Genomic DNA, 15,413 nt, shown 5'->3' with positions numbered 1-15,413 from the left:
GTGAGACTGCACAACCAGCACTGCTCCCAGCAGACCAGTCAACAATAACAGCTAAGAACACACAGAAAACTGATGACAACGTATGTATCTTTTATTTATAATGAATGATCTCTTGCTATCCACTTTGCTGCTGTAACACTGTAAATTTCCCCGGTGAGGGACGAATAAAGGAATATATTATTATTATTATTACATCAGAGCAGGTACTAAAAACACAATAAGAAACAGACATCACAGCATACAGGCACAAAAACAGTTCAAAGGGAGCAGCACAAAACAAAAATCAGCCCCATCAGAAGACTTCAAAACGCTAAAGAATAGAAGTATGTTTTGAGCCTGGACTTAAAAGAGCCGATGGAGGGGGCAGATCTGATAGGGAGGGGGATGCTGTTCCACAGTCTAGGAGCTGCAACCGCAAAAGCGCAGTCACCCCTGAGCTTAAGCCTAGACCGCGGGACAGCCAGTAGCCCCAAGTCAGCTGACCCGAGGGACCTGGAGGAAGAGTGAGGGGTTAGAAGGTTTTTGATATGGGGGGGGGGGGGCAAGCCCGTTTAGGGCTTTATAGACAAACAAGAGAATCTTGAAATCGATTCTGAACCGTACTGGCAGCCAGTGTAGAGAGGCCAGAATAGGGGTAATATGGTCCCTCCTTCGGGTACCTGTAAGGAGCTTTGCTGCGGCGTTCTGGACCAATTGCAGGCGGGACAGGGATGGCTGACTGATCCCAGTGTACATGGAGTTGCAGTAGTCCAAGCGAGAGGATATAAAGGCGTGGATGACTTTCTCCAAATCTTTGAATGAGAGGAATGGCTTGATTTTAGATATGGTGCAAAGCTGGAAGAAACTGGCTTTTACCACTGAATTTACTTGCTTGTCAAACCTAAAGGCAGAATCAAATATCACACCAAGGTTTTTGACATGAGGTTTAATGAGGGTGGATAGATTACCAAGGCTGTTGGTTATCACTTTGATGGAGTCAGGGGGGGGGTAAATAGGATGACTTCAGACTTGTTCTCATTCAGCTGTAGGAAGTTCTGTGCCATCCAACATTTTATGTCCTCAAGGCAGTTCATGAGACTGATTAGATTGGACCGGTTGTTTGGTTTCAGGGGGAGATAACAGGACTTTACACGGTACACAGATTGCAATTATGCTGGTGTGGCAAATCAGCCTCTAAAAGCTGTTGTCAAGATGCTCAGAATCCAGCACCCAAGATCTAGTTGTCATATATATAGAAAACCGGCACCTGAGATTAGCTGTCATGTACAGCACCTGAGATTAGCTGTCATGTACAGCACCTGAGATCTACTTGTCACATACAGCACCTGAGATTAGCTGTCATGTACAGCACCTGAGATCTACCCGTCACATACAGCACCTGCAATTTGCTGTCATATACATCACCTGAGATTAGCTGTCTTATACAGCACCCGAGATTAGCTGTCATATACAGCACCTGAGATTAGCTGTCATATACAGCACCTGAGATTAGCTGTCATATACAGCACCTGAGGTTAGCTGTCATATACAGCACCTGAGGTTAGCTGTCATATATAGCACCTGAGATTAGCTGTCATATACAACACCTGAGATTAGCTGTCATGCACAGCACCCGAGATCTACCGTCATATACAGCATCTGGGATTAGTTGTCATATACAGCACCTGAGATTTACCTGTCACATACAGCACCTGCAATTAGCTGTCATATACAGCACCTGAGATTAGCTGTCATATACAGCACCTGAGATCTACCGGTCATATGCAACACCTGCGATTAGCTGTCATATACAACACCTGCTATTAGCTGTCATATACAACACCCGAGATCTACCTGTCATATACAGCACCCCCGGGGAACGAAGGCTGAAGAGGGCCAAGCGTGGAGAGGAATATCGGGTCGCGGGGCGACCAAAATGGAAGAGAAGACGGCTGCAGCGGGCCTTTGTGGCCAGCTGCAGCTGGGAATGTAAAAAGGCACCAAAATGGTGCCTCTTGCATATGGACTCGGTGGGCTGCTCTGTGCATACTGCACTAACTGGGGCGATTGTGTTAATGTACGGGGATAGTCTTGCAGATCTGTATGTAAAAAATGTATTTCACTATACCTGGTAGAGGTGACAATAAATAAACCATTGACCCGAAGTCTAACTGTCATATACAGCACCTGAGATTAGCTGTCATATACTGCACCTGAGATTAGCTGTCATATACTGCACCCGAGATCTAGCTGTCATATACAGCCAGCAGCATGCAGACCTCAGATAATTGGACCCAAGGGTCACATAAAAAGCCCTTGTAGGATGATTCATTTTTCTGTATTACCGTAACTCCACGTGGTAACGATCTGCATTCACCTGTCTTGCTTTTCGTGTTCTGTGTACTCCAAACCTATGCTGATCTACTCTGCATTTCACTCCTATTTAATCCCTCTTCTTTCTACGCCACTGTTTATATCAATGGTAATGTCTCTCTAAGTCCCTCAAGCAATTTGCTGCTCTTATCCTTGCTTCACCTCATCCTGTCAAATTAGTTTAAATTCTTCTCCACAACATTAACTCTGGTAATACAGATTGGAAAGACTGGGCTTGTATTCACTGGAATTTAGAAGGATGAGAGGAGATATTCTAGAAACGTATAAAATTATAAAAGGATTGGACAAGCTAGATGCAGGAAAAATGTTCCTAATGTTGGGGGAGTCCAGAACTAGAGGCCACAGTTTAGGAATAAAGGGGAGGCCATTTAAAACTGAGGTGAGAAAAAACTTTTTCACCCAGAGAGTTGCAAATTTGCGGAATTCTCTGCCACGGAATGCAGTGGAGGCCAATTCATTGGATGAATTTAAAAGAGAGTTAGATAGAGCTCTAGGGGCTAGTGGAATCAAGGGAAATGGAGAGAAGGCAGGCACAGGTTACCGATTGTGGATGATCAGCCATGATCACAATGAATGGCGGTGCTGGCTCAAAGGGCCGAATGGCCTCCTCCTGCACCTATTTTCTACTTTTCTATAAGTTTCTAATACCAGAGATATCCCTCACATATTTATTCCACACTCAATATTAATTCAACATTTAAGACCACATTTTTCAGGCTTACTTATTCAATGCCTACACACAACACAACCAAAAAGTTGTTTTTATCACCATCAGTTCCTCAAGAAAAACATAGATAGATTTCCCCAGTGCCCCAGCAGAATGTTCTTTTATATACACAATTCACTCTCACTCTAACATGATTCAATCACAGAGCTCAAGATTATTTTCCTAGCACTATGGACCAGTTTCATTTTGAGTTAACTCTACAAAGACTTGTATGACCTCAATCTTCATTTCAAAATTACCCAAAGCAAACATCTCTTGATGTACTAAAAAACAATACAAGCACCTAAAGCAAACTACAAACACTGGAATGTTTTGTTGTTTCTGATCATGAAGAACAAAAAGAAATCTATAAATAAAAAAACAATTGAATTGAGCCAGCATGTTGCGCTAATTCTCATTGATTCTGTGAACTCCAGGGGTGAAAATACACGCCTTGTGTTAATGCTGCTTTTTTTTCTCCTCAGAATTGTACTTTTTGCCTTAGATTTTCTCCCTTATGAATTGTTTTTTAAAAATAAACAAGCATCAACATTTGGCACAGACACAGTGGCCTGAAGGGCCTGTTCCCGCGCTGTACTGTTCTACATTCTTAAAGATAGGGGAGGTGGGGAGGCTGACCACGTCAGAGTGATGGATGAGGAGAAAGGAAAGCCTACAGCCAAAGGAATAGTGTTCAGAGAAAAGAATTAGGGGCCTGGAATGGCTTCAGAGATCAAGGGGGAAAAGATAAAACCACAAAAAAGATTAAAATAAATGAGAAACACTAGTCATGATCCCTAGGGAGCTAACCTAATTCAGCAAGGCTAGGGGTTATAATCATGTTATGTAAGGGACTGGATGTAGGCTGCAGAGCTTTTGAAGTTTAGTAAATAATGAGCAATGGGAACTGATCTGAAAATTTAAATTTAATGTAGAAATCCTATTGATGGAATGCTTTATAAAATGGACTCAGATGCCCAACAATGCATTAATGTTTAATATATCAATAAAGGATTGTAGAACCCAGACATCCTACCTCTGGTGCAAACATTGTTTCATACGATGGGTTGAACATGACTTCCTTCTGAAGTGGGTCAAGGTGAACTCCTGTCTCCACATCTTCCTGGACAAGGAAACAGAATTCAAAATGGTTCAGCACAATTGGAGCATAAATGTTTACCATATAAAGCTATAATCTTAAACACACAAAGGAGATAAAGATGGGAAATCAACTTCTCCACCTCACAAGTTTGACTCAACTTCTGTGAGGATTCTTCAATTAAAAGGCAGACCAACCTACATCAGACATTAACCAGAGTACCACTGAAGACATCAGCAGCAAAAGTAAGCAATTGCTTTAATTCAGAGACAATTATCGCAGTGAATTTGTACCAGCATCTGCAGTGAAATAGGCTGGTCATCCCCTCAAGTATGGACTGATGGTTTTCACCGTGTTAGACTGTTAAGTTAATCTAACCCCACAAATATTCACTATCACACATTTACCCCTATAATGGATTCTGGACCTATTAACAATGGTTTACATCAGATAATTACATAGAAATCTTCCTCATTGTGTAATTTAGCTTAATGGGCAGCATTTTTATCCCAGCATGATATCAAATCATGTTACATAGTAAAACACAAAATCTACAGGAGCACTTAAAAGCAGAAATGAGGGATTGTAGAGTTTCTAGGACCAAAGGCTAGTCTGTTCTGTCAGGTACTGTACAAGTAAATTAACTTTTGTCTCTACACAAAAAATACCAAGAGTTTTTCCCCAGACGTATTTGTCAAAATTTAGTACTAAATTTATGGTCAAATTATCATGCACAAATGGTCTTCTGCTATCGTGGTGACAAACTCAAAAGAAATTTATTGGTGGCTAATTCCAGCAGTGGAATTGTACAGGTAACCCCCGAATTGCAGGGGATGAGGGGGGGGGGGGGGGGTCTAGAAAAAAAAATGCCACAGTACGATCTTGAGTAACACAGAGCCAATCATCTGCATGCACTTTAAGAATTGCAATGCATTGAAAAAAGATTACGTCAATTTATTTACTTTTTTCTTTTACCCACAAAATTTCCATGGGAGCGAATAATGTTCGGTACCTCAAATTTTGGGGTAGCCATTTGCGGATCATTGACTTACAAATTCGAAGGAGATAGTGGAGTTGGATTGGACACACCCTCAGAAAACCTGCCACAATCATCACCCGGCAAGCCCTGAAATGGAACCCCCAAGGAAAAAGGAAAAGAGGTCACCCCAGGAACAGCTGGAGAAGAGGTGTCCATGCAGAAATGTCTGGGAGTGGGCTCAACTGGGGAGATCTCGAAAGAACCGCCAACAACTGAGTGAGGTGGAGGACATTTGACAATAGGCAGAGTAGGTCATTCGGCCCTTCGTGCCAGCACGCTGATCATTCTCAATCAGTACCCCGTTCCTGCCTTCTCCCCATACCCCCTGACTCTGCTATCCTTAAGAGCTCTATCTAGCTCTCTTGAATGCATTCGGAGAACTGGCCTCCACTGCCTTCTGAGGCAGAGAATTCCACAGATTTACAACTCTCTGACTGAAAAAGTTTTTCCTCATCTCTTTGTTAATGGCCTAAGCTCCCTAGAGGAGCAAAGGGCTTAAGAAAGAAGCAGATTTGCAGATTCTGTAATGGTGAGTTTCTGTTATCCAAATGGCCAGGACATGGACGTTGTCGGCTTTACCCATCTAAATATTATGGCATCTCATTCACGCAGCCATCATCATTAAATTTAGGGCAGCACTGTGGAGCAGCGATAGAGTCACTGCCTTACAGACCCAGAGACCCAGGTTCGATCCTGATTACGGGTGCTGCCTGTATGGAGTTTGTGTGTTCTCTAGGTGAATAAATGGGTTTTCCCTAGGTGCTCTGGTTTCCTCCCACATTCCAAAGACATGCAGGTTTGTAGGTTAATTGGCTTCTGTAAATTGGCCCTAGTGTGTAGGATAGAACTAGTATGCTGGTGATCGATGGTTGATGCAGGTTCAGTGGACGGAAGGGTCTGATTCTATAAACTAAACTGAAATTGAAAAAATATATATATACACATCTATATATCTGTTATGGATCTGCTAAGCTGCTGCAATTAGTTCAGTTTAGTTTATTGTCACGTGTACCGAGGTACAGTGACAAGCTTTTGTTGTGGGCTAACCAGTCAGTGGAAGGGCAATACATGATTACAATTGAGCCATCAACAGTGTACAGAGTACAGATATATAAGGGAATAACGTTTAGTGCAAGGTAAAGCAAGTAAAGTCCGATCAGATCATCCGAGGGTCTCCAATGAAGTAGATAGTAGTTCAGGACCACTCTCTAATTGTGGTAGGATGGTTCAGTTGCCTGATAACAGCTGGGAAGAAACTGTCCCCAAATCTGGAAGTGTGTCTTTTCACACTTCTGTACCCTTTTGCTCGATGGGAGAGGGGAGTGGCCAGGGTGCGACTCGTCCTTGATTATGCTGCTGGCCTTATCGAGGCAGTGTGAGATATAAATGGAGCCAATGGAAGGGAGGATGGCTCCACGAGTATCCTTATCCTCAATGATAGTGATGCCTCAATGACAACAGCAACCATTCCAACCAAATCATTAGCATTTATCACCTAAAAGAACAAAGTCAATCTGGAGATAGACACCAAAAAGCTGGAGTAACTCAGCGGGACAGGCAGCATCTCTGGAGAGAAGGAATGGGTGACGTTTCGGGTCGAGCCCCTTCTTCAGACAATCTGGACATGGGAATGTTACCACCTGCAAGTTCATCTATAAGTCTTACATCAGTCTACAATGGAAATATATCATCATAAATGTGTTGTAAGAAAATAACTGCAGATGCTGGTACAAATCAAAGGTATTTATTTCACAAAATGCTGGAGTAACTCAGCAGGTCAGGTAGCATCTCAGGAGAGAAGGAATGGGTGATGCTTCGGGTCAAGACCCTTCTTCAGACTGATCATAAATGTATTTATACTTTAGTTTGTCTGAATTATATTCTACATCAATCTATTGAAGGGTCTCGACCCGAAACGTTACCCATCCCTTCTCGCCAGAGATTCTGCCTGTACTGCTGTTACTCCAGCATTTTGTGTCTTTTGTCGATTAAAACCAGCATCTGCAGTTCCTTCAATAGTCAATAGTCGTTTATTTGTCACATAGACATAAATGTGTAGTGTATTGAAACATTACCCACAGTTCAACAATAAGACCAATAAGAATACCTACATTTATATTTTCTTATACAATACAATACAATACAATATATCTTTATTGTCATTGTACCCAGGGGTACAACGAGATTGGGAATGCGCCTCCCATACGATGCAATAATTTAAGTAATTTAGACAACAGCAACCCAACGAAACGAAACAATTGTAACAGTTTTAGACAGGGTAAAGTGCAAGTTGATCTATGCGTTGTGGCCATCCGGCTCAGCAGGACCGGTTCATAGCAGCTATGGCCCTGGGGATGAAGCTGTTCCTGAGTCTGGAGGTGCGGGCGTAGAAGGCCTTGTATCGTCTGCCCGATGGAAGGAGTTCGAACAGACTGTTGCAGGGGTGTGAAGAGTCTTTGTGGATGCTGGTGGCTTTTCGTGTGTTGTAGATGCCCTCCAAGTCTGGTAGCTGTGTTCCGATGGCCCTCTGAGCTCTATGGACTACCCGCTGTAGAGCTTTCCTTTCTGCCTCCATGCAGCTGAGGTACCACACAGGGATGCCATGCGTTAGGATGCTCTCTATGGTGCAGCGGTAGAAGGTCGTCAGCAGCTGTTGGGGTAGACCAGACTTTTTCAGTGTTCTTAAGTAGAACAGTCTTTGTTGTGCCTTCTTGACCAGCGCAGCAGTGTTATTGGACCATGTTAGGTCCTCCGAAATGTGAGTGCCCAGAAACTTGAAGCTGGACACTCTCTCCACACTGTCCCCGTTGATAGAGATCAGGGCATATTCCCCGTTATGTGACCTACGGAAGTTGATGATCAGCTCCTTGGTCTTGGTGGTATTTAGGGACAGGTTGTTATCCGAGCACCAGTCCACCAGGTTCTGCACCTCCGCTCTATAGTTTGTTTCATCCCCGTTGGTGATAAGCCCGATCACCGTTGTGTCGTCTGCAAACTTGACAATGGTGTTGGTGTCGAATGCAGGAACACAGTCGTGTGTGAAGAGGGAGTAGAGCATGGGGCTCAGAACACAGCCCTGTGATGTGCCGGTACTCAGGGTGATAGTGGAGGACAGGTGCGGGCCCATTCTTACTGCCTGCGGTCGTTCCAGCAGGAAGTCCAGGATCCAGTCACATAATGACGAGCTGAGGCCTAGCTGGTGGAGTTTGGTGATGAGCTTGGTGGGGATGACCGTGTTGAAGGCGGAGCTATAGTCTATGAATAGCATCCTCACGTACGTGCCCTGTCTCTCTAGGTGAGTCAGGACAGTGTGAAGAGCCAGAGAGATGGCGTCCTCTGTGGATCTATTTGCCCTGTATGCAAATTGATGTGGGTCCAGTGAGTCAGGGATGCTGGATTTGATGTGTGAGAGGACCAGCCTCTCAAAGCACTTCATGACTATCGGCGTTAGGGCAACCGGGCGGTAGTCATTCAGGTTGGAGATCTTTGCTTTTTTCGGCACCGGAACTATGATAGCCGACTTCAGGCACTTGGGGACCGTAGCCAGAGATAATGACAGGTTAAAGATCCTGGTGAATACCTCAGCCAGCTGTTCAGCACAGTCCTTCAGTACCCTTCCTTGAACTCCATCCGGTCCTGCAGCCTTGCGTGGGTTGACCCTTTGCAGAGCGCGTTGTACCTCCTGTGTGCTCAGTTGCAAGACCTGTCCCACCGCCTCGGCTGGGGTTCTTTCACTCAAGGTGGTTTTGCCAGTTTCAAAGCGGGCAAAGGTGTTAAGCTCGTTGGTCAGTGCCATATCGCTGTGGGGGCAGGCAGGGCTGCTCTTAATAATAATAATAATAATAATGCATTACATTTATATAGCGCATTTCATATACTCAAAGACGCTTTACAGGGATTTAGAGAACATAGGGAAGTGAATAAATAGATAAATAAGTAAACGAACAGAGAAAGGAGACAGAAGGTGAGGTGACCTTCAGTGGTTGAAGGCAGTACTGAACAGGTGAGACTTCAGTGATGTTTTGAATGTGGTGAGTGTGGAGGAGTCTCTGACGGTTTGGGGTAGTGAGTTCCATAGGGTGGGAGCAGCGATGGAGAAAGCCCTGTCCCCCCAGGATCTGAGTTTGGTCCGGATGTGGGTGGATAGGAGATTGGCAGCAGCAGAGCGGAGGGTGCAGGTGGGAGTGTGCCTGTGGAGGAGGTCGGTCAGGTAGGATGGGGCCAGGTTATGGAGGGCTTTGTAGGTCATGAGGAGGATTTTGTACTGGATTCTCTGGGGAATGGGGAGCCAGTGGAGTTTGTAAAGGACGGGGGTGATATGGTCACGGATCGGGGTGTGGGTGAGTAGACGGGCAGCGGAGTTTTGAATGTATTGAAGTTTACTGATGATTTTTGAGGGTGCGCCATAGAGGAGGCTGTTGCAGTAGTCCAGACGGGAGGTGATGAAGGCGTGGATGAGGGTTTCTGCAGCTGTGGAGGAGAGGGATGGACGGAGACGGGCAATGTTTTTGAGGTGGAAGAAGGCTGTCTTTGTGATGTGTTTGATGTGTTTGTCGAAGGAGAGGGTTTGATCAAAGATGATTCCAAGATTCCGGATGTGAGGGGAGGTGGATACTGGGAGACCATCAATATTGAGGATGAAGTTTTGGGTGGATTTGGTGAGCGTTTTTGGACCAATGATGATGATTTCAGATTTGTTGCAGTTGAGTTTGAGGAAATTTGATTGAAGCCAAGATTTTATTTCAGTGATGCAGTTTGTCAGTGTAGAGTGTGTGGTGGTGGAGATTGACTTGGTGGAGACGAGGAGCTGGATATCATCGGCGAAGCAGTGGAAGTTGAGACCATGACGGCGGATTAATTGACCAAGGGGGAACAGGTAGAGGATGAAGAGGAGGGGGCCAAGGACTGAGCCTTGGGGGACACCTTGGGGGAGGGGAGCGGTGGGGGATTTACAGTTGTTAATGGAGATGAACTGGTGCCTGTCAGAGAGGTAAGATTTGAACCAGGATAGGGCTGTGCCGGTGATGTTAAAGGAGGTTTCAAGTCAGGTGAGGAGAATGGAGTGATTTATGATGTCAAAGGCGGCGCTGAGGTCAAGTAGGATGAGGATGTTGAGGTTGCCAGCGTTGGAGGAGAGGAAAAGGTCGTTTGTGATTTTGAGGAGCGCAGTTTCAGTACAGTGGTTGGAGCGGAATCCGGATTGGAAAGTTTCATACAGGTTATTGGTAGCCAGTGATGTCCCTGACACCCTGCCACATGCTTCTGGTGTCCGTGGTGTTGAAGTGGTCTTCCACCCGTTGCCTATGGGTGTCTTTGGCCCTTTTAATACCTTTGTTCAGGTGTGATCTGGCAACACTGTATGCTGAAGTGTCACCAGATTTAAAGGCAATGTTGCGTGCCCTCAGCAGGTTCTGTACCTCCTTGTTCATCCAGGGTTTCCGGTTTGGGAACATCTTTATCTCCTTGTCCTCCGTGACATTCTCCACACAGCAGTTGATGTAGGAGAGCACAGTGGATGCGTATTCCTCCAAGTCTACCTCTGAACCGTAGGTGGCCTGTTGTGCAAACAGGTCCCAGTCGGTGCGATCAAAGCAGTCCTGGAGTTGTAGGGTGGCATCCTCGGGCCATATTTTGACCGTCTTTATTGTGGGTTTGGTCTTGCGGATGAGGGGTTTGTATGCGGGCAGTAGAAACAGTGAGAGGTGATCGGATTGTCCCAGGGGTGGGCAGGGGAGAGCTCTGTAGGCGTCCTTTACATTGGTGTACACCTTATCCAGTGTGTTTGAGCCCCTGGTAGGGCACTGCACATGCTGATGGAATTTGTGGAGCGAGGCTCGTAGGTCGACCTGATTGAAGTCCCCTGCAACAATGAAGGCACCGTTGGGGTGGGCATCCTGCTGCTTACTGATGGCCGAGTGTAGCTGTGCTAGTGCTAGGTTAGCATTAGCCTGTGGGGGAATGTATACGGCCATGATGATGACCACCGTAAACTCCCGCGGCCTACATTTGAGCAGTAAGTACTCCAGGTCTGGGGAGCAGTAGCTCTCTATTGCGGAGTGGTTGGTGCACCAGTCATTGGCCTGTTGTGCAAACAGAAGGAAGCCAATTAACCACTCAAGTCCACACATCAATAATATCATGGGTGATCTCTTTCTAGCATGAATCCCATACATTTGATCCCTCGTTTTCAGATGAATGGGTTTCCACTCAATCTCAGACTTCAAGGTTGCCCAAGCTACCAGTTACCAGTGAGGCTGCATCACCATTCCTCTCAGCTACACTGAGCAATCACACTTGTCGCCACTCACTCAGCCCCACCTCATTATACCTAATAACCATGAGGTTTGATATAAATATGGAAATTTAGTATTATATCAACTTGCCAAAAAGAAGCCCAGATTAATTCAAAGTGAAATAAATTGATTCAAAGAGCAGGAGGAGGCTATCCACATTTCAAGCCCATTCATCACTCAGTACATCATGACTGCTTCTAACGGGGTGTCCATCTCAGAATATTGTGTGCAGTTGTTATCTTCTTCCCAAAGATTTTATTTGCGTGCCATAGTAGGACGTTTGCCAGACAGATTCTCTGGATGTCTTATGGGGAAACATTAAGTTGGCTAGGTTTCTTTTCAGTAAAGTTAGAAGAATAAGAGGTCATCTGATTGAGATGTATAAAGTTCTGACAGTAGTGTAGGAAAATAACTGCAGATGCTGGTTCAAATTGAAGGTAGACACAAAATGCTGGAGTAACTCAGCGGGTCAGGCAGCATCTCATGAGAGAAGGAATGGGTGACGTTTCAGATCGAGACCCTTCTTCAGACTGATGTCAAGGGAGGGGGCAGGACAAAGATAGGATGTAGTCGGAGACAGGAAGACAGTGGGAGAACTGGGAAGGGGGAGGGGAAAGAGAGGGACAGAAGAACTATCTGAAGTTGGAGAAGTCAATGTTCATACCGCTGGGGTGTAAACTGCCCAAGCGAAATATGAGATGCTGTTCCTCCAATTTGAGCTGGGCCTCACTATGCCTGATGGGAGGGGAGTGTGAGAGTCGTCCGTCCGTGAGTATGTTGCTTAGAAACATAGAAAATAGGTGCAGGAGTAGGCCAGATGCAGTTTAATGTAGATAAGTGTGAGGTTATTCACTTTGGAAGTAAGAATAGAAAGGCAGATTATTATCTGAATGGTGTCAAGTTAGGAGGAGGGGGAGTTCAACGAGATCTGGGTGTCCTAGTGCATCAGTCAATGAAAGGAAGCATGCAGGTACAGCAGGCAGTGAAGAAAGCCAATGGAATGTTGGCCTTCATAACAAGAGGAGTTGAGTATAGGAGCAAAGAGGTCCTTCTACAGTTGTACCGGGCCCTGGTGAGACCGCACCTGGAGTACTGTGTGCAGTTTTGGTCTCCAAATTTGAGGAAGGATATTCTTGCTATGGAGGGCGTGCAGCGTAGGTTCACTAGGTTAATTCCCGGAATGGCGGGACTGTCGTATGTTGAAAGGCTGGAGCGATTAGGCTTGTATACACTGGAATTTAGAAGGATGAGGGGGGATCTTATTGAAACATATAAGATAATTAGGGGATTGGACACATTAGAGGCAGGAAACATGTTCCCAATGTTGGGGGAGTCCAGAACAAGGGGCCACAGTTTAAGAATAAGGGGTAGGCCATTTAGAAACGGAGATGAGGAAGAACTTTTTCAGTCAGAGAGTGGTGAAGGTGTGGAATTCTCTGCCTCAGAAGGCAGTGGAGGCCAGTTCGTTGGATGCTTTCAAGAGAGAGCTGGATAGAGCTCTTAAGGATAGCGGAGTGAGGGGGTATGGGGAGAAGGCAGGAACGGGGTACTGATTGAGAGTGATCAGCCATGATCGCATTGAATGGCGGTGCTGGCTCGAAGGGCTGAATGGCCTACTCCTGCACCTATTGTCTATTGTCTATTGCCATTCGGCCCTTCGAGCCTGCACCACCATTCAATATGATCATGGCTGATCATCCAGCTCAGTAACCTGTACCTGCCTTCTCTCCATACCCCCTGATCCCATTAGCAAAAAGGGTCACATCTAACTCCCTCTTAAATATAGCCAATGAACTGGCCTCAACTACCTTCTGTGGCAGAGAATTCCACAGACTCACCACTCTTCGTGTGAAGAAATGTTTTCTCATCTCGGTCCTAAAAGACTTCCCCCTTATCCTTAAGCTGTGACCCCTGGTTCTGGACTTCCCCAACACCGGGAACAATCTTCCCGCATCTAGCCTCTCCAACCCCTTAAGAATTTTATATGTTTCAATAAGATCCCCCCTCAGTCTTCTAAATTCCAGCGAGTATAAGCCTAGTCTATCCAGTCTTTCTTCATATGAAAGTCCTGCCATCCCAGGGATCAATCTGGTGAACCTTCTCTGTACTCCCTCTAAGGCTAGAATGTCTTTCCTCAGATTAGGAGACCAAAACTGTACACAATACTCCAGGTGCGGTCTCACCAAGGCCCTGTACAACTGCAGCAGAACCTCCCTGCTCCTATACTCAAATCCTCTTGCTATGAATGCTAACATACCATTCGCTTTCTTCACTGCCTGCTGCACCTGCACGCTTGCTTTCAATGACTGGTGCACATACAAGGAATTTGCCTTGGTGCCTTGCTCGCAAATAACAACATGACATACAGTAAATTAAGAATAAAACATTATAATTTACACTATAATTTACACATATGGTTAGTTGCTTCTGAATTCAGTATTATTATCTGATCTGATTGTATAGAATGCAAAACAGACATTTTCACTGTACATTGGTGCATCTTACAATAATAAAGCCAAACCTAGAAGCTCACCCACCCATTCCCTCCACAGATGCTGCCTGACCCATTGATTTTGCCCAGTACCTTGTATGTTGCTCAAGATGCCAGCATCTGCAGTCCCTTGTGTCTACAAGACAGATAATCTGTCAGCCAGTGGAATCACATCCACTCTACAGCTTTCCCTCAGTAGTTCCAGTCAGCCAGCTTGGGACACAAAGTGCTGGAGTAACTCAGCAGGACAGACAGCACCTCTGGAGAACAGGTTGAAACCCTTCTTCAATTTAGAACCCTCAAGAGCACCCACGTCACTTCAGGTGCACCCACGGGCACTCCAGATGCACCTATTTGCATTCCAGTGGCACCCACCAGTGTTTAGGTGACACCCATGTACACTCTATGTGCCATCCACAGATGCTCCAGATGCACCCATGTGCATTCTAGTGGACCAGAACCAGGGAAGGCCTCAGCCCATCAACATGCACCAATGAGCACTCCAGTGCCAGCAAAGGGTGCTCCAGGTGCCACCCATGGGCACAGTAGTGCCATCTAGCAGTGCCCCATGTAGACCAGTGCCACCTAGAATTGCCAACAATGGGCACTGTAGTGCCACCCATGTACACTCTAGGCACCACCCACGGGCGCTGCAGGGGGCACCCATGGGCGCACCAGTGGCACCCACGTACACTCCAGACCCATGTACGTCCCAGTGAGTGGCAGTGCCATCCATGTCGACTCAAGGTGCCACCCTTGTACACTCCGGTGGCACCCATGGGCGCTCCAGTACCATCCATGTGTCCACATGCTGCCAACCAACGACCCACCAGGCAGGGTTCTTCGACCCATCACCAAACAAACCCACCTTCACGGTGACTTCGGGCGCGGAGTTGAGAGCCAGTGCCAGCGAGCTGGCGGCGTCGAGGGGCTGTAGATGAGCCAGGGCGTCGGGGCTGGGGGTGCTGGGGGCCGGCTGGTCATCGTGGCCGGGCGAGTGGCCGTCGCTGCCGTCGCTCCCATCGCTGTCGTAGGAGGCCAGCGCCGCCATCGCCGCCATCTTGGTCCCGCACGCCGCTCGGGTGGCGCCGAACTCCCGCTGCCGGACCAAGAAACTTTACTTCTTTTCTCTCTCTCTCTTTCTCCCCCACTCCTTCGCTTCTGTCTTATTCCTCTCAAGGAATTGTTTCAATATTTTATCGTCTTTATTTACTAACAGCGGGGAAAAGTTTCGGAGCCGGGCATCGCCCGCGGCAGCACCGCCTTCCCAGCCAGCGCCCCCTCATTGGCTCTGGGGAGGAGTGGGCGGGATATGCGCGTCGCTGCCGATTGGTCGTCTGGGCTGTCTATCACAGGTCGAGCCGCAGCCCCGCCTTCCCCCGCGCTCTCATTGGCTAGTGGAGGAGTGGGCG

The 15,413-nt window shown here is 46.5% G+C and overlaps 1 protein-coding gene across 1 annotated transcript in view; it reads right to left on the bottom strand.

The window, feature by feature from the left end:
- cdc40 (cell division cycle 40 homolog (S. cerevisiae)) overlaps positions 1–15,286 on the bottom strand; it is a 128,925-nt gene extending 113,639 nt beyond the window's left edge. Inside the window, exons 1-2 of the mRNA XM_078399887.1 lie at positions 14,870–15,286; positions 4,116–4,202 (exon numbers count right to left, since the gene is read on the bottom strand). Of these exons, the coding sequence (XP_078256013.1) occupies positions 4,116–4,202; positions 14,870–15,061 (279 nt within the window). The 5' untranslated portion in view covers positions 15,062–15,286. The remainder of the gene's footprint in view (positions 1–4,115; positions 4,203–14,869) is intronic.
- Positions 15,287–15,413: the final 127 nt, after the last annotated feature.

The sequence above is a fragment of the Rhinoraja longicauda genome, chromosome 5 (genome assembly GCF_053455715.1).
Source record: "Rhinoraja longicauda isolate Sanriku21f chromosome 5, sRhiLon1.1, whole genome shotgun sequence".
Taxonomy (NCBI): Eukaryota; Metazoa; Chordata; class Chondrichthyes; order Rajiformes; family Arhynchobatidae; genus Rhinoraja; species Rhinoraja longicauda.
The sequence above is the reverse complement of the archived record's forward strand: the minus strand, read 5'-3'. Positions and strand labels throughout refer to the sequence as shown.